At 46.5% G+C, this 26,727-nt stretch overlaps 1 protein-coding gene across 1 annotated transcript in view; it reads left to right on the top strand.

Moving 5' to 3' along the window:
* LOC147661249 (NFX1-type zinc finger-containing protein 1-like) overlaps positions 1-26,727 on the top strand; it is an 805,409-nt gene that overhangs the window by 616,314 nt on the left and 162,368 nt on the right. Inside the window, exon 16 of the mRNA XM_086951201.1 lies at positions 7,469-7,583. Within this exon, the coding sequence (XP_086807327.1) occupies positions 7,469-7,583 (115 nt within the window). The remainder of the gene's footprint in view (positions 1-7,468; positions 7,584-26,727) is intronic.

The raw sequence follows: 26,727 nt of genomic DNA, 5'->3' as shown, positions 1-26,727 counted from the left end.
TTCCTCGCCTCTGCCCACCTCTAAAATGGAGAGAAGTTGTCTTATATTTAGAGTCGTGTTTGTACGCGGGATGACCCCGCTTGGTCCGGTCATGAATGGAAGGTGTCTTGTTACCAGTAATTTACTTAGAATTTTGAAGTCTAGGTTAAACATTGACAATGGCCGGTAGGCCGTGCTTTAAAGAGGGGACTTATCCAGTTTAAGCAGTCGAATCACTATTGGCTCTCACATTATCTTCAGCAGGATTCCCTTCTCCCAGGCCGCTGCATATATCTCTACCAGCTTGGAGCCAGCTCCTCCCCATAGGTAGCATAGAACTCCATAGGGAGTCCATCTGTTCCCGGAGTTTTGCCTCTGGCCAATCCTTTAATAGCTGCCCTAATCTCATGTTCCAAGACTTCAGCACCCAGTTGATCCGCCTCCTTATCAGACGGTGCATGGAGAGGAAGCCGAGCCAGAAAAACCTGTGTCGCTCCTTCTCCTTGCGACTTTGAGCTCCTATACAGGTGTTTGTTATATTCAAGGCACCTATCGTATACTTCAGCCTACCTATATTCGTGGTGTCCTGCTTGGTCAGCCCCTTCCATTATATTATTCTCTCTACGTGTCGGATTCGCTAACCAAGCCAATAACGTACCCGCCTTATCCCTTTCTGTGTGTGTTCGGTCCATGTATGTTTTATAGTTGAAGCATCGCAATCGTTCTTCCTGGCTGCCACTTCCTCCTACACATCCAGGAGTTCCTGCCTGAGCTCTTGGCGTTCAGGGCGTTGTGTCTTTATATCTCCTGAATCTCGGTTCGCCCTTTCCACGTCCGCAATTAGAGCCCGCCATACACCTTCCCCTGATCACAGGCTTAAAGGCTTCCCATTCTGTCAGTCTGGAATTAGTGGAGTGGGCGTGGTCAGTGAAGTAGGATGTTATATGCCCTCTGATCTCCTGGAGGAAGGCCTGGTCCTCCAGTGCCTCTGGTTTAAGGCACCAAGTAGGGAAGGGTTGGTGTTTTGCTTTCCCCATTGTAGCCTCATCAGTATTGGATTATGGTCCGATACCATACGTGTCAGGCACTCCACCCCATGCATCAAAGCGTGCACGTCAGGCGAGCATAGGAAGGTGCCCAATCTTACGTGTAGTTCATGAGTTGGTGAGAGGTACGAGTATTCCTTATCTAGTTGATGCGTACACCTCCAGGTGTCCACCAATTTCTAGTGGGTCTGCCATTCTCTAAAGGCCTAAGCCATCCTATGGACCTGGGAATCTCGGAGTGGTCGGCGGGTTTGGTCTAAGTCCGGGTCCGCGATGGAGTTAAAGTCCCCCCATGATGACGGAACCAGTCATGTAGGGTGCTAGGATGCCAGACATCTTCTCCAGAAGGGCGGCCTGCTCTATGTTCGACCTATATATATTGATTGTCACATCCTGTCCATCTTGTATCTTTATATCTTTCCTGTTATCCTAAGTATTTGCTTCTACGGGTACCTGCTCTAGTGCTCCTTCTTGGTTATGTCTTATGGGGCTACCCGGTCGTGACACTATCAGGTATCAGTCTGGGTCAGTCTTGTGCCCCGTGTGCTGAAAAGTAACCCCCGCCCATATCCAGATCAGCATCCCTCTAGTGAATGGAGCAGTGCAATGACCTCGGAGGCCAGGTTGTGAGTCTCCTGCAACATGGCAATATGAGCCCCGCGTTAACTCAGGTGTGAGAAGATTTATGTTGTTTTTGCATGGAGTGCACGCCCCAGACATTCCAGGATAATAGGTTATATGTCATTCTTTTATTCATTGTATCTTATTGCCCTTTCCCTCATCTTTTCTCGTTACCAGGGTTCCCCGAAAAGGGAGATAGATGGGCGTGCTCTTCGCTTACTATCACAAAATCCCAGGCTCCCTGCAGTGTCCCCAATTTAAAACTTCATAAACACCCCAACTCCCTCACCCCAGGACAATTGAGAATCTCTCCCCCGTCCAAACTGCACACTTACATGCATCTATTGATAATGTCCAAAATTCGGGTAGTGACGGGTCAAACGCTCAGTTTCAGAGAGGAGCAGTGCTCTCCTGCCCCTCCCAAGCTCCACCCCACCCAGCACATACATTATTCGTATATCAAGTCTTGGTCCGAGGCCCTCTCATCCCCCTTTTGGTATGGCCTCCCCCACCGTACTGGAGCTTTGTTCTGGGTCTCTAGGATCATCCCCGGACATCAATTTGGTGTCCTGTCTTCTAATTGCACTGAGGTATACTATCGCCACTACTGCTCTATCCCTTTCTCGTTGCCTCTTCGCTACTGTGGTAACACTTGCAGTTTTCCCTCCTCTCCCTTTGTTGCGCCAGGCCTTGTTCTTGCCACTCTTGCCTTGAGTCGTGCCACCGCTGTGGTGCATGCTTATCAATCCATTCCCACACTTCCTGTGGCAAGTTGGAGAACTTTATCCCTTCAGATGTTACCGTTCTCAGTTTAGCAGGGAACACCATGGAGTATTGTATGCCCATCTGGCGCAGTTACCGTTTGGCAGTAATATATGATGCTCTCTGTTGTTGAACCTCCCGGGAAAGGTCTGGCAATATTCTGACAGTACTATTGTCAACTTTTAGTTGCTCCTTTAGTCTGGACTGGCCCAGCACATGATCTCTGTATCGTCATAGAATAGTAGGCGTGCCACCACCGGCTGCAGGGGTTGTCCAGGTAGGGGTGCTCTTGTTGCCGGGACTCTGTGTGCTCGCTCCAGAGCAAAGTATGGAGACAGCTCTTCTTCCGCTACGTTGGTTCGGATCCAGTTTTCTAAGTAGGCTACCATGTTGCCTCCCTCAATCTTTTCTGGCAGCCCCACCATTCCTAAGATGTTGCACATTGCTCTGTTTTTGGCGTCTTCCGCCCTGAGTTCCAGTGCATTTACCCACTTCTCCATGTTTGTGAGTCTATGTGTGGTTGTGGTCACCTGGGGTTTCATATCCCGGACTTCTCCTTCGGTTGCTGTGACTCTTTCTGCCAGCTTCCTATGATCCGCTCTCAGCAGTCCCAGGTCCTCTCTGAGGCATATCGTAGATGTGAGGACTTTCCCCGAGTTCCGTAGACGTGAGGAATTTTCTGTAGATTCGTGAAAAGTGACGCCGTAAGTGTCCATAAGGAAAAGGGAGTTCTATAGTTTATTAGCCCTCAAGATTTTAACAAGTACAGATGGAATCCAGGTCGGCAATAGAAAAGTAACATACAGATATTAAACGGCATAAAAAATGAAAAAGATCATTATATAAGATTTCGAAAAGGAAACACATCTAAAAGAGGAATCTCAGAGTGAGCAGCGAATCTCCAGATTCTAGCAGATGTGGGGGGACTGTGAGCTGATACTATGCTATGCAGACTGATAGAACAGGCGCACAAAAAATTCTAATGAAATAAGGAGTTGACTTATGGTAACCATACAGTGCCAATAAAAGAGAGCTAAATGTTGTCTTGAAAAAGACGGAAAAATAATAAGAACCATCAAAACGCGTTGACGCTGTTGTTGCATAATCTGTGGAACCAGCTTATCCTGCAGACAAAAGATAATACAGTGTATCCAGGAGTAGCTAGAGAAGTGTTCCAATCGGATATGCTTTTTATGACAAAGTGTATTGTCTTTGTGTTTCTCTCTAATATATGAATTTGTGTTGGTGCAATGAATGTTATATGTATATGAATTGTATACCTGTACTATTGTGATGTTTATGGGGTTTTTATGATATTGTGATTCATGTGATGTTTTAAACAAAATGAAATATTTTATTTTTGGCATATTAATGTTGTTTATGTAATTGTTAGGTTCTACCATATGGGCTACATTAGTTGTGGTGAGATGGTGTAATGCAGGGCTGCCATAAAAAAAATTATTTTGTGTGTGCCCAAACATTGCACTGAGTGATCTGATATAATTCTCCGCTAAGGGATAATTCCTTCTACCTCTCAGTAGTACCCTATTCCCCTGGTTTGGCTTAAGGGGTCTCTATTTTCTTTTATTTTTACCTCTCTGAGGGTGTCAATTTTTGTTTCCACCGCTGTTCTTGAAGCCTCGATAACCTGGAGTATGTAGTAGATGGAGGGATCCTCCAGAGCATTTCTCTCGGCGTTGTGTCCAGTTGTCTTCGGGTCGAGGTCCCCAGGGTCGTCTCCCGCCTGTTCCTGCTGCTCCAGGTCCCGTCTTTTAGACACCTTCCCCATGCTGGCTCCCCACCTTGTGTCTGGGCCTGTCTAGTAGGGCTTCCTGTCTCTTTGCGAACTTCTCACCCCGCCCAGAGGCCTGAACCTAGGTGTGGTCCGTGCCCCGGGTGCCTCAATTTTCATTGTCCCGAGAGGGTTTTCCCAGCCAGGCACAGCAGCCCCAAGGGCTCCTATTCGCCCAAGAGACGTGGGGGTTGCTTCTACCTCTCTTCTCTGCTCCTCGCCCCCTCAACTCTCTCAGAGTTATTCTAGTTTGCTCTGGGCTATAACTCTATGGAGGCTTAAGTGTAGGGCCCACCATTTGTTCTTTGCCTGTTACTTCCTTCACTGCCTACTGCCGCACAAGCAGTTTGTTTCCGGCTCCGGGGCCCACCTCTGTCACTCCTACTAGTCTCGCACTCCCTGGATCATGCCTCTTTTTGTTTTTGGTTTTAAATAGTCTTTTATATTTATTTTCTTGTTGTTTTTGCCCGCTTAGTGGCTGCACCAGTGTCCGGGCTCTCCTCTGATGCTCCCGGGCCCTGTCCTCACCCCAAGCTCGCGCAGGCCTTCTGCCTCTATTGGAGTTACATATAAGGTGGTCCCAGTTGAAACAAATCCTTATACACAGAAAAAGGATTCCAGGGAAAAAAATTAATAATCCTTACAATTCTTTTGTTGAGTGATGTTTTAATTCACATCCTCTATTGCAAATCGATTGCACATACATTCATCGTTCTCCTGCTGGCCAGAAGGTCCCAGCTGCTGCACCGACCACTTTGTCAGGTGGAGACCAGCTCTGTCATCGCTCTCATGAAAATGGGGGGGGGGGGGGGGGGGGGGGGGGGTCTAACTTGCTTTTTGGCAGCTCTCCTGCCCGCCTACTAGGTAGTCCAGCCGCCTGATTTAGATGTTGGCAGGCAAAAAACGCTGCCAACTCCGCCAGGATTTTGGAAACCACCCAGAGGGCAGCAGAGGCTGCAGCAGACGACGGCGTGAGTCCAGCCAGCATTCCCACCAACCAGAGTTGGAAGTGGGTTTTTTTGAAAGGAAATCCTGCGAGAATCCCTCCTACTTCTAGTGGGTGGAATGGGAGGGAAACTCACCTTTTCTCAGGGTTCCAGCAGTGATTCTAGTCTCTATACCATTATCCAGGTCCTCCCTGTCCTGCACCTTGTCCGCGATGGACCACCACCCCTTTTTCGCCGCATCTGAAAGTAGGTGTTTGTGGTGGTTGCGGGTGTAGATTGAATGATGTGTGTATCAAGATCTAAATCAGGTCCTAAGTCTGAAGGATTTAACTTTGAACCATTTGAGTGGAGGCTACAACGCATTCAGAATGCGGCAGCGCGCCTGGTTCTGATGCTGCCCAAGAGAGCCCCTTCTAAGAAGGCTCTGGACACCCTGCATTGGCTTCCAATTAAGGAACAAATTCTTTTCAAAGTGCTCTGTGTGAGCCATTGGATTTTACAGAAGAAGGGGCCCTCCTACCATCACAACCTTCTAACTCCTTACGCCCCTACACGTCAGTTGAGATCTAGCGGGAAGGGGCTACATATTATCAGTAGGTCAAGGATGGGAGGCTGCTCCTTTCGTTTTGTAGCAGCACAACAATGGAACAAACTCCCGTGGGGGCTACGGACGGAGGGGCGTCAGAGATGACCTTCCGTAAGGAGCTGAAAACCCACCCCTTTCCCTCAGAGTAGATTTGCGGGGGTCTTACCTGTACCGGACAGGTGTCTTCTTTGACAACAAGGATGATGCAGGCGTTGTACCGCAGAGCGGGGACACACTAGCCTAGTGTAACGAAACGCTTTACAAATCGGCATATTATTTGGAAAGAGCAGGAACAGTGACAAAAAAAGATGGCCTGAATTTTCTGAATCAAAGAAAATTTCGAATGTGATGTCCTGGCCTGCTGCTGAAGTAGAGACACATGAAATAAAGGCAAGCTATACAGTGCAGCGCTAAGAAAGAGTCAGGTGTAGCTTGAAAGGGAAATGAACAGGAGTGTTCAAGAGGTTTGTGCTTATGATTGCGAAACAGGAATTGTTCTGTGGATATACCTGATATGTGTCTGAAAGATCTCAAGATTTTGTGTATTGTTAATGTCAACAGTTAGACCTTGCTCTACATTCTTCATTTTCCATGTCACAGGTACATAGTGTTGATCACCCTTTTATTTTTGTTCTGTTAGTAATATAGGAAATTATTGTTTTATGTTTTGCACTGTGACAGGGTGTGTGGGTTCTGTTGGGGAACCTTTTGGGAAATCCATATGTAAATCCTAGAGAATGTCTTAACATCTTAACAAGCTGTTGGCTTGACAGGATGTGTTGTTGCAAATTGTGATAAAATGTGTTTTTCTTGAATTCTTGATTCACAATGAGGATCTGGTAATGGCCGCAGCTAATTTTGCAACTCTGTGGTGGGTCAGGGCTGAAACTGAACTCAGATATGAGTGAGGTTTTAGATGTTTGCTGTACACAGGGCCTTGCTTTTATGCTGGTCTTTGTAATAGGCCTCAGCCTCCAGGTCTCTGCCATACCTTCTCCATGTTTTGTCCCCACAATGGTCTTCCAGCTTGTTGCCTTCCGGACATATGTCGTCATTCACTGCATCCAGGGGCTCCAAGGTACACTTTGAAAACATGGTACCCTCGATTCTAGAAATGATTTGGAAATCTGCACCCACAAGTTCATGACCTTCCATGGATGCAGACCTCAGCATTTTTGGCTTCCGCAAACATTTCCAAGTGTATGCTTGGAAACCTGTGACAGTTGGAAGTTTTGCAAGAGTATATTTTCTCAAATGAAAATATTTTATGTAAGTTTTTTTACAAGCATGAAATCATCTTTTGTGAATTGGAAAAGTGGTTTTACATATTCCCTTCACCGCCGATTCTGACTTGCAGTGAAATCCCAACTTTGCGCCAGGAGCATCAGAACCCGGGCTCAGCAGGACACAGCATGAACAACTAGACCACAAACAAAGCAGGACCCAAAACAGCATCTTAAACATGTCTCCTTTTCCATCTTATCAAATCATGTCTTGTTGTGTCAGCACATGACTATCGCCCGTAGACTCTTTGCTAGGATGACAACCTTCATAGAAATTACTTTTACATACCTGTGTGTGTTTTTCAGTGATTGGAGCAGCGCCTCCTCCTTTGCATGAATATTTGTCAATGGACTTAAAATGACATGATCCTATGTGGATCGTTTTTCAGTAGAAGATGCTAGTAATTTGTTGTGCCCTCTGCTCAACAGTTCTCATTTGAATTTTCCCGCAGGGCATGGAACAATCTGAGATGCTGAAGTGGCTAAAGATCCGTCCACAGCACAAGCAGCAACAGCAGCAGCACATCAAAAACAGACCCCAAATGAAAGGTAGGTCCTGGAACACTGGTAAGTTTACAGTGAAGGCCGCTGAGCTGACCTAAGTGCGGTGGATGTTGGGGACTTATAGGTAATCCTATGTAAAAGGTCCGTGAGGTCAAGAGTTAGTGGGATGACCTAAATGACAGATAGATCTGTCTGGAAGAAGTGCTTGCCATATGTCGGGCAGGAAATTACACTGCACATCATAACAATATGGATGGCTGAAATTCCTGAAGGCTGTGTTGGGAACACACACATTGGAAGAGTGGAGCAGAGCATCGTCTGTGCACATCTAAGGTCTCTTTGCTTCAGAAAGAATGATTGGCCAGTGGACCTGGGCTCATTGTCAAGAGATATGGAGAGTTTGTAGGACCGCTGTATCTGTCAGGAGAGGTCTTTGAACCTTTGGAGGCATATTTTTAGAGGCTGACAGCCAGATGTGATCAATGGTTACAGCCTTGGTGTGTGTTGTGGCTCTGTCAGAATTACAGACGCTCCTGCTGTGGCTGACTGTCCCACTGACAAAGGACGGGAAAGAGGAAAGGGCACTTCAAAGGCGCCAACTCCCACAACACACATTTCAAAGCTTTAAATCACATCTGTGACTGGATGTGGACTATAAAGGTGGGATTATGAGACCAACCAGCTGTTCATCAGCATGGAAAGATCACCAAGACTTTGATGTGCTGCAACCACAACTGGTAACCAAGGTTGGCTAGTCTTCTTTCTGGGCGAGGAGCCATCACCAAGGAAGTTAAGACCACTTGCCCTGAGCTTGGAGCACCAGCCTTCTGCCTGCCTGCCAAGACCGGTATACACTGTGAGGAGAGCATATGGAGGGTGCAAGTCCCAGCGAGCATCCAATCGAGTGGATCCCGGTTAGCACCGTTGTGCGATTGCAGACCATCTGCCCCTCTCATCATCAAGTCGGTGATGCCAGTAAGCCAGTTGGAGGCCACTCTGAACATTAGGACTGTCACCCTTGCTGTATTGAAACCCGACAACCCCTGTATGCCAAGTGGGAGCCACCACGAAGATTAGGGCCATCATCTTGAAACGTCATGCCAAGAGGGTGCCTGTTGAAAGACCTTCAAGGAAGGACCTGCCCTACAAACTACTGCTCATGGTAACACTTACCAAAAGCCAAGGAAGCTGTGCAGCAAATGTCTGACACGGCTACAGGCTGTCGTGTGACTGGGGCGGATAGACAAGTCATCTGGAAAAGATCGCAAGTCTCCACGGCCCTTCCGCATCAAGAGGCTGGAGCACAAGAAGACACACCCCAGCCCATCCAGAGCTTGCTGGCTGCACTTTGTTGAGTAAGACTGTTTCTAGGTCGCTAGGCCTCCCTGGGGTTTACACAAACTTAGTTCTTGGTTCTGCTTAATTTAGTCTTATGGCCAGAATGACTCTTTGGTGCGTGTTGACTAGCATGAGGCACACCTGAAAGTTGACTCCATTATTGATTGGGGAATAACCAACTCCATTTGAAGGGAAGGGGAGGCTCAGGGACCATGCCCAGGGGGATGCTAGCACACCGACCTTGAGAGTCTGTTGATGGTTTTTAGTGTGCTGTGTATACTTTTTGTTTTATATCAAATACTACTTTTATCACAAAAATGAACATTTGACAGGACAATCCATTCATTGGTGTTACTGTTCGTACTTTGAGTCTTATGTGTGTATGCTTTACACCTCCCTTCGAAAGGGCCTGGACTGCTCACCCCACGCTACCACTAAGAGTCAAGTGTAGAAGAGGGGCTAGCACTTGGCCCAGCTGCTCAGGATCCCTAGTAGGTCCGGCCCAGGAACAGCAGGAGTAATTGGCCACAAACCTCACGGTTGGGCCCAGCAATCCGTGTCTGCCCCGTGGCACTCTGAAAGGAGTCGGATAGTTGGTAAGACTCTCTTGGTGAGAAGAAAAAAGCTGGTTATATCACTCCAGTTCCCGGCAGCGTTGGACCTATGACAGTGGCTATGCTAATGAAGAACAGTTATTGCTGCTATAAAAATGCTAAAACCAAGAGAGTTGCATGCTGTGGCATTATAACAACTCTTGACTAAGACTTTGCGACATCCCAAATCCACTCCCAACAGGCAGATAGAAATGCAATATGTTTTTATTTATTGACATTTATTTAAGGATGAATATGGAAATACTTTTATTCCACTGGTGCTTCGACGTCATGAAAAATCTGGCAATTATACAGCTGAAGCCAACACACTATATTTCATTTTTAACTCTTTTCCAGAAATTTCTTATTAAGATATAACAACAGTTGATGAAATTGTGCCCTTGATCTCCTTGTCAGTAAGGCATATTAGCAAAGGTTTTCCACCATTCCACAGCACAGACCAAATAGAAGAGCCCAAACTCCCTCGCACAAATATGACTTCCAGATCTCAAGTTTTCTACCACACGTCATGTAGAAGGGAGCCCCTCTCAGAGCTCTGATCAGATTTGTTTTGATTACCTCTGCTTAAAGCATACTTCTATTAATGCTACAGGATCTTTTTCCCCAGAGAAAATGCCCAAATAACCTAATAAATGTAGCTCATGTGGAAAAAATGGTTTGTGGATATCACTCATACTAATTGTGTCTATTTCTCCTAGCCCAGGGTTCTCCATCTGATGAGCTACCAGTAGCTCATGAGCAATTGGTAGTCGACCAGTACCCTCAAAGTAGCTCTCAGTGGTGAAGGTGAGACTGGTATCTCATTTAGAGGGTCTGGGTACATTAAAGAAGGCTGCACTGCTCTGCCCAAGAGCTGAGAAAACTAAGAGCTGCATGTGCACATATCTGTGTGCATGTTTGATGTATGTACATTTATCTGTGTGCCTGTGCGTGTGTGACATTGTGTCCCTCCCTATTAAACAGCGCTGCTCCTTGGAAGCTATGCCAGGTGACCAGGCTCACCAGAAGGGATCCAATCATAGCGGGTTCATCTCTAGAACAATTGTGGCCATTCATAGCATACCATTGGTAATATCATAATAATGTTCATCCCTAACAAAATGTAGGCATTCTTGGTACAGTTGTGGCACACTGGCTGTCCTTATTAACATGTTAGGAGCATGACTGGCCTGTGTTTAGCCATCCCACTACATTATGGTGGCCACCCTCAGGTAATAGTAAAAGCCATGACTGGTATATGTTGGCCATCCTGATCATTGTGAACCTAGCTTGGTACAATAGTCGCCCAGGGGTGATACTGGGCATTACAGGCACATTACAGTCATACTTGGCATTATGGTGAGCACCCATGGCCTATGATTGTAACACCACCGCATTTGCAGCAGAATCTGCCCATGTGAGGTATTTCTACACATGGGTACTCAATTGTATTACCTAAAGTTGAAAACGGATGTGATGTTTTTTGTGATATTTTGAAAGTTTTTCTTTTGTAAAATTGAGTGTGTTTGCCGAAAATGGTAAGTGATATTTAATTTTTAAAAATGCATTATTTCATAAAAATGTATGTAGATTAAGACAAAATGGTGCACATACAATGGAAAACTTCACAGACATCTGAGATCTGATGGATGGGATGATTATGTGGCTTCTATCACCCAAGGTGCAAGAACCATTCACCAACCTATTTGCCCCTGATAATATCACCAGGTTCCACTCTCTGCTGGAGAGACCCTAAAAATAATTAGTCCTGCCAGTTTCATACATACAGGCTGGCTGTTAAATAACTTATTTGACTTTAAAGAAGCTCCATGGAAATCATTAAGATTAATTCCCATCAAGGACCATATCTGGACTGGGGTGAAGATCATACAGACACTAGGTTCTATGTCAGCGATAATTCCCAGGCTTGACAAGAAACACAGGGATGTGGATGAAGCTTAATAGGGCAGCCCACACCTGATTCAGTGGTAACATAAGTTTCACATGAGATTCACGAAATTCTTCTTCAAGACAAAGGAGGCAAGAAGGTGGGTAGTTTTGGAAAATAAGTATCCGCCTTTGCATTGTCATCTCTAAACATGGTTTATTTATGAGCTATATCCGGTTGCCAGAAGCCTCAAATGTGGGCGGACCTGGCTCTATACCCGAACCTTCTTCTGGAAGGAAAGAAGGCAAATGCTTTAGCGATACTGCATGAAGGAGAAAGAGTTTCAGAAACAATGGTAGCGGGAGCAGTGGAAGTAACACATTCTTTATCTAGAGAGGGGGTGGGGGTGATTGTCATTAGACATCAAAGGTGGTTTCAATGAAAAATGTTCAGGCTGGAAGTGCAGCATCCTGTGCTAGATATTACATTTGACAGTGAACCAATTTTTGGCAACACATTGACGAGCCCCACAGATGATAAAATCAGACACTGTACCAGCCCTCTCCTTAGGAACTTGGCAGTATCATTGGCAAATGTCGGTTCATGGTGCAAATGGCAGAGGACTATTATTCTTTACAGGCACCTACCAGCCGAATAACATTCTGCTGCAACAACACACTCCACAGACATCATACAGTCGACAGCTCTACAACTCACGTCCAGCAAACTCACCTCCATATTCTTCCAAATCTGAACAGCCTCAGACGTCCACCACTCTGCAAGATTTGTCATGTCGGCAGAGACCCTTTGCTGGTCTTGGTTTCCTCGCTTCAAAATCCTGTCCCTCAATCAGCAATTTTCCATCCTGACCCTGTGTAAGGCATGATATCTGCTTTTGTCTCTCAATGGCAGGTCATTACACCCAACCCAAAAAAGAAAGTTTGGACCTTGTAAAATTCGGGCACACACTTAAGTGTATCCAAAGAACTTCAGCAGTTCTGTTGTGGAAAAGCAGTAAGGAGCATCTACAATACCTGCCATGCAAGCAGAAATAAGGTCCATGCAGCAAATCTGGACCCAAGTCCTAGCGACACAGAGGGTTCTACTCCCGGTGCTTCCTGATCAAGAAAACATTAGGAGAATGGCGACCGTGTCTGGACTTTAGTCAGCGCGACAAATATCTATGGAACAGTCATTCAGGAAAGTAATGTAGTTACTGGTAGGTAATGTAGTTACTTGAAGAAGTAGAGTTCATGACTTCTCTAGACCTAAACGATTCCTATTTTCACATACCTATCCACCCCAAATGCCACAATTATCTAAGATTCTAGGTAGCCGGGCGCCCTTACTAATTAAAGATTCTGTCATTTGGAATGAAATTGGCACGAAGGATATTTACAAAATGCATAGCACAAGTGGCAAGTTACATGTGTCAGCAACTGCATTGCTCTATTTGACGATTGGCTGTTCAAGGGAAAGACTCTGTCCAAAACAGAAAGTGCAGTAAGAGCTAGTACTCAACTGTGCAACATGCTAGGCCTCTCCCTCAAGTCAGCCAAATTTCATCTGCAGTCAACCATTTCCTTTCAATTCCTTCTTGTACAAAACCAGAAAAGGCCTTTCCACCAGCAGAGAAAATTCCCACTCAAAAGTGCAGAAAACAAAGGTAATTTCCATCTTACTCATTTAAAAAGTCTGTTGGGTATAATGTTCACATTCATACGTTAATACTGTATTGCAAGTGGAATATGCATCCTGGACATCCAGAGCCCTCAAATGTCTGGGTCCTTCAATGACCACATTCAGGTTACAAATCTCATTAGGGAGGCTTTAGAGTGGAGGACAAGATCCAACCTGGTGCAAACATGAATTTAAAACCACAAAGTGTCCATTTTGTTATGACTCTCTAGAAGGTTGAGGTGCCCACTTTCAAGAACAGGAGGCAAAATTTCATTGGTCTACTCAGGAAAAGACCTTTCACATTAACATTCTAGTACTCCGGGCAGTCCAAAAAAGCATTTCAGTCTTTTCTTCCAATACTAAAAATGTAATACTGGTAGGAAGAATAAACAGTATGACGACTATAGTTTATGTTAAGATCAGGGTGGCAGGTCTTGGCCACTATCATAAGTTCAACTTCTGTGGTATTGAACAGGATTTCATGGAATCTCTGAAACAATAACAAATGGCCAGATACATGTGTATATGGACACTGCCCCCGTATGCGCTCATAGCGTGGACAATGATGGTGGATAAGTTGCATGTCAGGGAGTGTGACACATTGCGGTACTTATATCCAAATTATCGTTTTATTATTCTGGCTGATGCAATGGGATCGTATAACTTGGGGACAGGACCGTTTTTACACTTTGCCAAAATGGGGGCGACGGCCGTGGGATATGGCCCTCCTTTCCTGATGCTCCACAGGACTAGCAGACGTTGGGGACACTGCTGAGTATGGCTGGGGGTCGGAGACTGATCTTGCATATGTACAGGGTGCTGCGGGAGGACCTTCCATTGCACGTTCCGCCAGTGCATAATAGGTGGTGCCAAATACTGGGTGATCCCCTCCCAGATGAGGATTGGGAGGGGGTGAAAAGGACCTCCACTAATGTGAGATTCAAACTGCTTCAGCTTAACGTAGTCCACCAGGTGTACCTCACCCCCACCACACTGCATGCTATTTATCCAGGGCGTTTGTTAACCTGCCCACCCTGTTACAGGAATAGGGCAGATTTTATACGTATGTCCTCTGGGTATCCTGAGCCAAACACATACTGGCAGATAATGATGGAGGCCTTGAACGCAGTTACGGGATGATCCATCCCCAGGGATGCTGGACAGTGCCTGTTGGGGATGGTCCCGGCTCGAAAGAAATTAAAGCTTTGTAGGAAAGGTCTTTGTTTGGAATTGATGCTCGCAAAGGGTAGGGTGGCCATTAGATGGCTGTCCCCTGCCACCCAGAGAGTGGCTTATTGGCTGCGAGGTATGGCTGAATGAGCTGTGGCAAAGGAGAGCCATTTTTTTTTTAAATATGTTTTATTGAAACACTTGACATACAATTACATTTCTGTGAGCAATATATGAGAGGGAAACAGAGAGTCAGTCAACTCGCACAATGTCTGTGAGAACGCTGATGACAGCCGAAGACCCAATAAGTACAATCATCAGCAAGTTACACAAGCAACTGCAATGGGAACAGTCTCGGCGTCTAAATTAAATGACACTCTTACTTCGCACAGCAGCATATATTGCGTTATACTTCCCACCAGAGTATCCGGCTCACCCCATCAAACCGGGTGTGCTTCTGGCCGACTCACCCCGTATTGCCCGCAACCCTCCGCCCGGTGATGCAATGCGTTGTTTCCCATGGGTGGGTGTTCCCAACCGGGTCCGTCACTAGGCGTTGTGCGTGAGCGCCGTGGGTGTTGAGTACACTCTGATTATTGTCGTGGTGCGGTAGAGGGTTGCGGCGTGGGTCGCCGTGTGGTTCATGATCATGTGCTTGCTTGTCAGGCGTGAAAGTAGAGCATAGTCAGCTGGGGGGCAACAGTGTGCCATAACAACCTCCGAACCAAGGGAGGGAATAGAAAAGAAATTGGGGATGCAATGAACCTTAACGTGAGGAAGGGAAGGGGGTGCTGTAATGTGGTTTCTGCTATCCAGGGTCTGTGACCAGGTGGCGTGTCTATGCAGGGTGGTGGTGTCATGTATATGCGGGTCAATGGCTGTGGGGGGTGTGCGGAGGCTTCGGGTGTTGGGGTGGAGGTGCTCCGGATGGGCCAGTCTCGTGGTCTGTCACTCCCAATAAGGGGGGGGGGGAGGGAGGGGGAGCATGGGGGGGGAATAGGGGGACAGGGTCCAACGAGCAAGGGGGGGGGGGAGAATCTGTATGAGTGATGGCTCCTGTCTGCAAGTGTGTGGCTTCGGCTCCATATTGTTGCTGTGCTTTACTCTTCCCAGATGTACCACTTCACCTTACGGGGGGGGGATAGGGAGGGTTTACGCCCAGTCTACGTTATCCCACGGTCGTGGCAGGCCCTGTTAAATGCCCGTAGGATGTCCTCCCAGATCTGGGCTATTGGGATGGCTCTCCATCCCGCGGTTTCCTCCCTGCGTAATACTGTGCCCTCCGCTGTTGCCCAGTAGGTGAGTGAGGCGCACCAGCTTTTCGTTAGTGGTGGATTCGTGTCCTTCCAGTGTCGTGTTATGAGCCGTTTGGCGGTTATCAATCCCAGATCCCAGAACCTGGTGTGAGCCTTGTTGTGCTTCGTTCTTTTGAATAGGCCTAGTACACAGGCATCCCAGTCGTGTCGTAGTTCTATGTCCGTCCCTTTTGTCAACAGCGTGGTGACATCTTGCCAGTACGTCTGTAGTCTGGGACACGCCCACAGCATATGTAGGCGGTCTGCGTTCAGTTCCGCGCATCGTGGGCAGCTAGAGGTGTCCAGCGCGAAGTAGCGATTGATCTTGTCCGGGGATAGATACGCCCTATGCATGATGTAAAATTGTATTATTTTGAATCTCGAGTTGCGGGGTATGTGCCGTGGGCTTTCCAGGATTCTCTCCCATTCCCTATCCGACCAGTCCCTCCCTCTGTCAGTCATCCACCTGTCTCTCAATGGCTGTAGTGAGCATGTAGTATGGGATTTCAGCGCCTGTGTCAGCCAGTGTATCACGTGCGACCCGGCCCCCATGATGTGTAGATATTGTATCAATAGGTGTGTCTGAGGTTCCTCCGATATATCGCCCCAGTGTTTCGTGAGCACCCGGACCATGGAGGCATGGAGCAAGAACTGCCCTGCCGGCAGACCGGGGTCTTCCACCAGTCTTTCGAACTGGACTAGGGTGCCGTCGTTGTACAGATCCGCCATTGAGTCAATCCCCACTTGCACCCAGCCATCCAATTGCGTTGCGGTTACCACTCCCCCAGGCCTGGGCATGCCTTCCAGCGGGAGTGCTGGGGCGTAGGGTGCAATCCCCTTCGTTAGCTTTAATGCTTGTTTGTAGCATCTAAGTGCCACCGCAAGGTGCAGTTGCACCCCGCGAGCTGCGCCGTTGAGGGGGTGGAACATTGCGAGAGCCCCCGCGTGGGTCAAGGCCGGGGTCACTGAGGCCGTGTCGTTTAGGTTTCTTCCCGCAAGCCAGGCCACCACCCATTGAAGTTGCGCCGCTAGATAATAGAGCTCTTGATTGAGGACCGCAAGTCCTCCCGAGGACGTCGGGGCATATAGCTTCTTCAGGACTACCCTGGGTCTCCCCGCGTTCCACACTAGTGTACGTATCAGGGTCTCAAGGTCTTTAAATATCCTGGCAGGGACATACACCGGTATGTTCGAGTAGTAATAAAGGAGTCTAGGTAAAACTATCATTTTCGTCAGGGTGATTCTGGCCGGGATCATTCAGCGGGAGCCTGTTCCAGAAAGTTATCTGGGCTCGCAGGGAGGAAATAGCCCTGACCAGGTTGCCCACCAGTACATCCGTCAGAGACCTGTATATGTGGATGCCGAGGTACTTAAAGGTGCCCGTATACCAGGCCAGCGTCGTGCCCCGGCAAAGGAGAGCCATATGCAAAAACCACACAGGGAAAACAGGCTTGCAGAAGATCTTCAGCTTTGGGCGGCGATGTTTGCCAAAGTTCTGTAGCCCCCATACGCCGTGCCCTCTGTGAGAAGTAAGGTAGACAAGAGGGTAGGTAGACAGGATGCTGGATGGGGGTGTGCGCGTGGTAGGCGCTGTATTTGTTTGAGAAAGTGGGGGGCCATTTGAACGAACCGACTCTCGCAAAAGGCCATTTCATTTGTTAAAGCATATTGTGCCAGATGTACGACCTGCAAAATAGCGACTCGCAAATTGCGACTCATTTGTGAGGCGCTATTCGGCATGTCCAACAGTGTGTTTAACACTGTTTGCGATTCCCAATGGTGTCGCAAATTGTGAGGCTCATCAATATTAATGAGCCTCTCTGAATTTGCGGGCCCATTGGGAATTACAGGCCCTCCCAGGAATCGTGGCCTGCAGGGCTCAGCAGACCACCACGTCTGGGACTGCTTTTAAATAAAGGAGTTTATTTTCTTGAATGAAACGTTTTTGTATAGTTTTTTAAGGGCAGGTAGTGGTCCCTGGGACCACTGCCTGCCCCTAAAAATTATGTTCGAGGGATATGAGCTGCAGATCCTACATTTGGCAATAGATCGCCACCTGGTGTTGGGCTCGGATGATTGCAGGTTGTTGTCTTCTTGGAAGAAGTCTTTTGTAGTCACGAGATAGGTGACTCCTCCCTTGGACAATACTGCGCATGGTCATCAACTCCATCCTCAGATTGTTTTTTTCCGCCACTGGGTTCGGATGAAAGTTTTCCGCTCCAGCTAGAAAAAGACTTTTTCTGCTCTTTCGAAGCGAGAAACTTCAAACAAACTTCTTTCGACATCGAATAGACTTTCGACATCACCAGCTACATTCCGGTGCGTCGACGCGGGCCGTTGGGCCCATCGGCACCGTGCGGCCTACGCCTCATGGAAAGAACTCCATTCAAGAGATGCCCGGTATGTCGAGCAAAATTCCCTCATAGCGACCATCACGAGGTTTGCAACCTCTGTCTCTCGCCAGAACACGACAAGTCGACTTGCACAGCCTGTGCCTCCTTCCGATCGGAGAAAACAATTCGAGATCGGAGGGCCCGTCGACACGAAATGAGAAGATCAGCACCAGCACCGGAGGCCATCTTTGAAGAGGAGATCGTCGAAGAAGACGTCTCCGAGGACGAATATCCAATCGAAGATATCTCCGAGGACGAGGCTCCACTCGGCGCAGAGGAGGACTCACCTGATCTCCAGATAATATCGGGGGCAGAGGATTCGGACGATTCAATACCGTCTCGACAACCCGTGAGTACATCTGCCCCTGCACGACAGACATTACCCAAACAGAAGGCACGCCGCCCATGGGGCCCAGTCGAGACCGACATTTACCCTGTAACGCCCCGCCTTCGGGCCCGGCTCCGAGGAAAGAGAATACGCCTTCCGGTGCCTCGGCACTGAGGAAACACCATGTGCCAGTTACACCTCCTCCATTGGCACCGAAACATCCTTCGACACCGAAGGATTCGTCGGCACCGAACGTAAAAAAACCTTCGGCGCCCAAAGTCAAAGACACTTCGGCACCAGTACCATCGGCGCCAAAGACAAAGACTGTACCAAACCCGAAAGCTTCCACTCCGAAACCTTCCGGTTCAAAAAACAAAGAGGGGAAGCCAGTTACCGGTGCCACAGGCCCAGCAAAACCTGTCTCCACGCCGAAACCTCTAATACCGGTACCGAAGACCCCAGATAAGGCTAAACAACATTCGCCATAGAAAACATTGCCAAAAAACTCAATTACTCCTCATAAGGCAAAAAGTACTAAACAACCTCTATCGGCTCCGAAAAAATAGACGCCGAAGAAGATTATAGAAGAGGAAGAACTGTTTAGACCAGATCCTAGACAGAAAAAAGTCCATATTAATCCAAAAACTGGACATGTGAAAGCAATCCCTTATAAGAAGAGACCAGCAGACACACCACTGACACCTGTGGTCCCTGCCAAAAAGGACTGTGCAACTTCTCCAATGCACCCTTCCTCTCCTTCACCTTCTTCCTCTCCTGTTACTCCATATGTAGAACCAATAACTTCTCCTATTAACTCTCCTGCATCATCACAACACACTGATGAGGAGTATGATTTGGGTGGAGGGGATGATGTTCCAGAGCCACATACATACCCTTTAGATGAGGATGTTAACGCAGAATACCCTAAGGATGATGATGATGCTTATAATCTTTCACCAAATAATGCACCAGACATCCCTGATCCTCACTACTACCCAACAAAACCTTCCCCTACAGAGGACAGTATTGGTTTTAATCATTTGTTAAACAGAGCTGCACTTTACCATGGGGTTCCCATGCACTCTGATGCCATTGAGGAAGACTTCTTGTTAGACACTTTCGAACAGTCACAAAGGTCTACCCAGATATTATCAATGATTAGGGTAGTCATAAAACATGCTCCAGAGATTTTTAAAGACCCAGTAAGGTGTAGGTTGTTAAATCCTAGAATAGAGAAAAAGTATAGGCCAGCACTAGCTGATCCAGTATACATTAAGGGTCATCTGCCACTAGACTCCTTGGTAGTGTCTAATGCACGCAAAAGGGCCAATTCTCAAACTTCTGGGGATACACCCCCGCCTGACAAAGAGTCCAAGATTATTGATGCGTCAGGGAAACGAATTGCTGCACAAGCAACAAATATATGGCGCATAGCAAACACACAGGCTTTACTTTCACGCTACAACAGGGCTCATTACGATCAACTAGAAAAGTTAATGGAACACCTACCAGATCAACACAAAGATCTGGCAGCAGAACTCTTACAAGAAGGCAAATTAATTTCAAATGCCTCAATTAAATGTGCACTAGATGTAGCTGACACAGCATCCAGAGCAGTGAACACTAGTGTTATTCTCAGGCGTCACACATGGTTACGCATCTCGGGTTTTAAACCAGAGGTACAAACTACCATCCTAAACCAGCCCTTTAATCAGAACCAGTTGTTCGGGCCGGAGGTAGATAATACATTAGAAAAGATGAAGAAGGACACAGATACCGCTAAGTCCATGGGGGCATTACAATCCACCCAAACTAGAGGTTCTTTTCGCCGCTCCTCTTATAGACGGGGCTCCAAGCAAACCGGCACAGACACAACATCATCTTTTAAAACACACACGCAGACCTCCTCTAATAGAGGATTTTTTAGAGGAGGATACAGAGGCAATAACAACAAGGGAAGAGGTAGAGGTAGTAACAACAACCGCTCCTCTTCCACTCCTAAACAGTGACTTCCCTCTGCCTCCCCTACAGCACTCCACTCCTGTGGGGGGCAGACTTTCACAGTTCCTACCTGTCTGGAACTCCATCACAACAGACAGGTGGGTAAGGCAAATTATCCAACATGGCTACTGCCTAGAACTCACAGCAACCCCCCCAAACATACCACCCAGGCAGCGTCCAATGTCTGCAGAACACATAACTCTGCTTCAACAGGAAGTTCTAGCACTCCTACAAAAAGATGCTATTCAACTAGTTCCATTAGAAGAACAAGGAACAGGAGTCTACTCCCTGTACTTCCTAATTCCAAAGAAGGACGGGACCTTAAGACCAATTCTCGACCTCAGGCCACTCAATCACTACATTCAGTCAGATCATTTTCACATGATTACTTTACAACAGGTACTCCCATTACCACAACAGGGAGATTTTCTGTCCACACTAGACCTAAAGGACGCCAATTTTCACATACAATACATCCTGCGCACAGGAAGTATTTAAGGTTTGTCATACAAGGACAACACTATCAGTTCAAAGTCCTTCCATTCGGGTTTACAACAGCACCACAAGTGCTTACAAAGTGCTTAGCAGTAGTTATCTTCCAGCGGTTACTTCTGGATCTGAAGTAGGAAATGTGTATGGGCTCATACAGACGTTGATCAGTATCTGGATGACTGAAGAAAATTGTTGGTCCTGAGGAGAACTCTATAACAGTGGGGGTTCGAAACGCGTCGACCGACCTGGTCCCTGGTCATTTAGAATTTAATAGCTGAAATTAGGAAATTAGCAACTTCAGAGTAGGGTGAAGTGATACAAAACAACTGTGTTTATTCATTTTTGTTGAATTTCAGTGGTGATACTTGGACCATTTTGTGTAGGATGGATGTTTGGGTGAATGTGAAATGTCTGTGATGGCCAAATGGATGGTATAAATGTTGTGATTCTTAACTGTTAATATCTGAAGTATTATATATGTTATTGGTATATTGTATTTTGTATGTTCCTGTTTTACTTATAATGCACAACAAATCATTGGTTATTTTGAAAAAATAAATTAAGGTATAAAGTACATGTTGAACTCAGTTGCAATCTTTAAAGCACATTTTCTTGTTTAGGTTCATGAAAGTGAGTAATAATTAGAGGTACAAGTCATTCTCAGCATTGGCACTTGTTTTTGTTTTATTAGCAGTAGTGGCAGCACATCTCAGAAGACAACAAATACATGTCTTCCCCTACCTAGACGACTGACTCATAAAAGCAATATCCTACAACCAGTGTGCACAACACACAAAGCAAACAATTCAAACACTGCACAACTTAGGGTTTACGATAAACTACACCAAGTTGCACCTAGTGCCTTCGCACGTTCATCAATATCTAGGAGCTACTATAAACACATCAGTAGCTCAAGCGTATCCCAGTCAAGCCAGGATTCAAAGTATTCAGAACTTAGTCTCCCTTTTTCAATGCCAGCACTCTCTACAAGCCAGAGTGTTCATGAAACTAATAGGGATGATGGCATCTTGCATCTTCATAGTTCCCCACACAAGACTGCAAATGCGTCCACTACAAGAATGTCTAGCACAACAGTGGAATCAGGCTCAAGGTCAGCTCACAGACCTGGTGTTGGTGGACAGCCGTACATATCGCTCTCTGCAATGGTGGAACACCAAAAATTTGACAAAGGGACGGCCGTTCCTAGAACCTGTTCCACAGGTAGTGCTTACGACAGACGCATCCCCCACAGGATGGGGAGCCCATCTCCTGCATTATACCACACAAGGTCAGTGGAACAATCAACAGAAACAGTTCCACATCAACCACTTAGAGCTGCTAGCAATTTTCCTAGCACTCAAAACTTTTCAAATCCAAATCCAAAACAAAGCTGTCCTAGTCCGAACGGACAATATGACAGCCATGTACTACATGCAAAAACAGGGAGGGACACACTCTCTGCAACTGTCCCAACTTGCACAGAACATTTGGAGATGGGCCCTCCCTCAAAACATACATCTGACAGTAGAACACCTTCCAGGGATCCACAACCAGATAGCAGATCTGTTAAGTCATCAATCACAACAGATTCACGAATGGGAGTTGCACCCACAAGTACTTCAACCATTCTTTGAAATGTGGGGGCATCCACAAATAGACCTGTTTGCCACCCACCAGAACTCAAAATGCCCAACCTTCGCCGCCAGGTTTCCACACCCACGGTCGGAGGGGAATGCAATATGGATGAATTGGTCAGGCAGATTTGCGTACTCTTTTCCGCCTCTCCCACTCATTCCACTAGTAGTGCGCAAGCTCAGACAACAGTCCCTCAAACTGATACTAGTGGCCCCTACATGGGCACGTCAACCGTGGTTCACCACGCTACTAGATCTCTCAATGGTTCCACATCAGAAATTAAGGCTCACACCATCCCTGTTAACACAGAACCATGGTGAAATAAGACACCCAGAACCAAGCCAACTGAATTTGGCGATCTGGCTCCTGAAGTCCTAGAGTTTAGTTACTTAAACCTACCACTAGACTGTATGAATATAATTAAAGAAGCTAGAAGACCCACTACCAGAGCATGCTATGCTGCTAAGTGGAAACGATTTGCAATATACTGTAACAACAATCACATCGATCCTTTGGACGTTTCCATCCAAAATATCATTTGCGACCTTCTACATTTACAAAGGTCCAATTTGGCTTACTCTTCCATACGCCTGCATCTAGCAGCTATTGCAGCGTATTTACAAAATAGACAACATCTATCTCTATTTAGAGTACCTGCAATAAAAGCATTTATGGAAGGATTAAAAAGAATAATCCCACCCAGGTTACCACCTGCTCCAGTATGGAACCTAAATGTGGTCCTTACAAGACTCATGGGACCCCCTTTTGAACCGTTACATAAATGTGAACTACAATTTCTAACATGGAAAACTGCTTTCCTTGTTGCCATTACCTCTCTCAGAAGAGTTAGTGAAATCCAAGCATTCACAACAGAAGAACCATTTTTTCAAATACATCCTAACAAAGTGGTTCTTAGGCCCAATCCAAAATTCCTACCAAAAGTAATTACTCCTTTTCATCTAAACCAATCAGTAGAGTTACTAGTGTTTTTTCAAAAACCGGACTCTGTTGCAGAAAGAGCTTTGCACACCGTAGATGTTAGAAGGGCTCTACTATATTACACAGACAGGACTAAATCCTTCAGAAAACAAAAGAACTTTTTGTATCTTTCTCCCCCCCACACAAAGGCAATCCTATCTCTAAAGGAGGTATTGCTAGATGGATTGTTAAGTGTATTCAAATATGCTATCACAAGGCTAAACGTACACTAACAGTTCCTCCTAGAGCACACTCCACTCGCAAACTAGGAGCCTCTATGGCTTTCTTAGGAAACATACCATTAGAGGATATATGCAAGGAAGCAACATGGTCTACAATACACACCTTCACTAAACACTATTGTGTTGATGTGCAAGCCAAGCAGCAAGCTACAGTAGGCCAAGCTGTCCTTAAAACACTCTTTCAGTATGCTGCAACGGATACAAGCGACCACCGCTAGGAGAGACACTGCTGCACAATCGTTGCTAAATGTAGGATCTGCAGCTCATATGCCTCGAACGGAAAATGCTACTTACCAGTATGCATCTGTTCTTGGCATGTAGAGCTGCAGAATCCTACATGCCATCCCGCCTCCCCGGGACTTGTATCCGTTCCAGTACTCATCTTACTTAGATGCCCACGCGTGGACATCCTTTTCTCTTTCCTTCTACTAACTCCATCATTTCCCATCATGGCGAAAAACATGGAGTCGATGACCATGCGCAGTATTGTCAAAGGGAGGAGTCACCTATCTCGTGACTACAAAAGACTTCTTCCAGGAAGACAACAACCTGCAATCATCCGAGCCCAACACCAGGTGGCGATCTATTGCTAAATGTAGGATTCTGCAGCTCTACATGCCAAGAACAGATGCATACTGGTAAGTAGCATTTTCCTTTTAGAGACAGTCACGAAGTGGAAGGGGTCCGCTGGGGACCCCTTCTAAATTGTGACTGTGTTTTGCGACCGCAATTGTGGTCACAAAACATTCATACATTGCTTTGCGGACGCAATTATGAAGGGAACGCACCTTCGTAATAGCGACTCATAATTCCTAAATAGGGAGTCACAAATAAATTGCGACTCGCAACATATGAATTATACATGGCCCTGGGCTATTTTGCTTGCGCAAACGGGTCGCAAACCCGTTTGCGCATGCAAATTAGGGTCGTACAGCTGGCCCATTGTCCTATCAGAGTGCTGTGGTAGAGCACAATGGAGATGGATGGAGGGGTTGTTTTTCACAAACTATATATTAACGTGATAAAATTGTATTATTCAAATGGCAATAAAACTGTATAATAAAAAATTTAAAAAATGGGCGGATGCTTTCAGAAGGTTCAAAAGAGTATCCAATGAGTGGGAATAATTTGAAGTAATAATCTAGATCTTGGGACGTTGTAGTCATCCATCATTAGACCTCATCACAACACCACTGAACAGGAAGTGCCAGCATTTTGCCAGCAGGCAGTGGCATCCAGGGGTGAGGGGAGATGCATTCTCACTCTTCTGATTCCAGGCCTTTGCTGATGCATTTCCACGTCTTCTCCTTGTCTAGAGACTGCTCAGAAAAGCCAAGAAAGAACCCTGCAGGTGGATATCAATCGCCAAAGTATGAATGTAAGAAACTGGCTCTATATATACTGCACCAACGTTAGGTACAGTGTGTATAGAGTTCAAGGGTCTCCAGAGGTTTGGCAGAGGTTAAAGTTAGATAGAACCTTACTCTATAAAGTGGTAGCTTGGTCGAGCAGCAAGGCAGTATCAGAGGACAGTGTTAAGCATTTGATGTACACACTCAGTCAGCAAATGAATTCACACACTCAAGAACTGAACTCTAGGCCAATTGTTTTTGTATAAAAGAATATACTGTTGTTTATTTCTAGAACCAAGCAAGCCTGGCACAGGTAAGCATAAAAATACTTTACAGTAGTAAATTACTTGTGTGAACACAGTTCAAAATTGCAGTATAACTTGTACTGATTTTGGTTACAGTTTAAGTAAGCAGTTTCCAACACATTGCAGCTATAGTACATTTGAATGAATGGTCTTTTCAAGTAAAATGCAATGAATTACTTTTTAGATTACTTTTACTAACACAGTGCTGGATCCTAGGTTCATCACTGGGACATTTCCTGAAAACAGGTGAGTAAATGCGTTTTACTTGGATGTACGATTTTTAAAGAATATTATTGTATTTCAAAAGTTGACACGTAGAAACGTTTTCACATAGAATCACCAATGTTATCCTATGGGAGGAAATTCACTTAGCAGGTAAGTTACTTTAACGATACTTTTCTTACTCAGTGCTGGATACCTAGATTCAGCACTGGTACATTTCGTGAAAACAGTTGAGAAAATGTGTTTTGGTTATTCGGCTGATTTTTAAGGAATATTCTTAGTAATCAAAAGTCAACACTTAGAAACTCTTTGGGTGAAAAAGTGTCAATGTTATTCTATGAGGAAAAAGAGGTTATCGGTTTCCAGGTAGATAATCGGTCTTTGGAGTTAAGATCCTGGGGTTAGACTCGGCGGTCTCCCAGGGTCAGTGATGCACTGTTGTTGCACCCTCAGCGGCATTCGCGGCAGAGTGTTGAGGCCCAATGTTAACCTAGAGGAGGATAGGGGGACTTCGGTTGATGGCTGGTGGCAAGCAGGCCACGGAGTTGTGGGAGCAAAGCTCCCAGGGTTAAGCTCAGGGCAAGTTGGGGACCAAGTTAGCACAAAAAGGGCCCTCTCAGCGGCGCTAGGGCGGCCGTGTGCAGGGTGCTTTTTTGAGGTCGGCTGCCCTGTTGATTTCAACGGAGATTCTCTGGGGCAAAGAAACACTGCAGGCTCGGGGATGAGGATCTTCCAGGAGCGACCACCACTTCGAGGGGTAAGTAGGAATGTAGAGGGTTGGTTAGGCACCACTGGGTTGGGCACACAAGGCCGTGGGGCGTCGGGGGCAGGGTTGCCTTGGAACGTCGGATTTTCTTACCCGCTCTGGTCGCAGTAGGGGGGTCCTCTGGATTGAGGTTGCAGGCGTCATCTGGAGGCTTGAGGCAGGTCAGGGGTCGCCGGATCTCAGGTCAAGATCACCGGGGGGACCTCCTCGTGGTGTTTTTCCACTCAAACTCGGGCCGGGCTCAGCGGGTGAAGAGTGGGCTGGATTTGCGGTTTCTGGCTGGCACCAGATACTGCAGTTCAAACACGTCCGGTGTTCACGGGAGTAACAGTCCTTAAAGTGACGGCAGACAGGTCCTCCTGGGTTTTTGAGGTTGCTGGCCGCTGGACACGCCAGGGTTTTTAAGAAGCAGGTTCGAGAGGGAGACAGGCCTGTAGGGCTGGGGCCAAGTCAGTGGGCATCGTCCTCTTGTTAGCTCTGCACGGCTTCTCGTCCTTCTTCTTCTCTTCTTTTCTTATGGTTGCTGGAT

The sequence above is a fragment of the Lissotriton vulgaris genome, unplaced genomic scaffold, assembly GCF_964263255.1.
Source record: "Lissotriton vulgaris unplaced genomic scaffold, aLisVul1.2 SCAFFOLD_534, whole genome shotgun sequence".
Lineage (NCBI taxonomy): Eukaryota > Metazoa > Chordata > Amphibia > Caudata > Salamandridae > Lissotriton > Lissotriton vulgaris.
The sequence above is the reverse complement of the archived record's forward strand: the minus strand, read 5'-3'. Positions and strand labels throughout refer to the sequence as shown.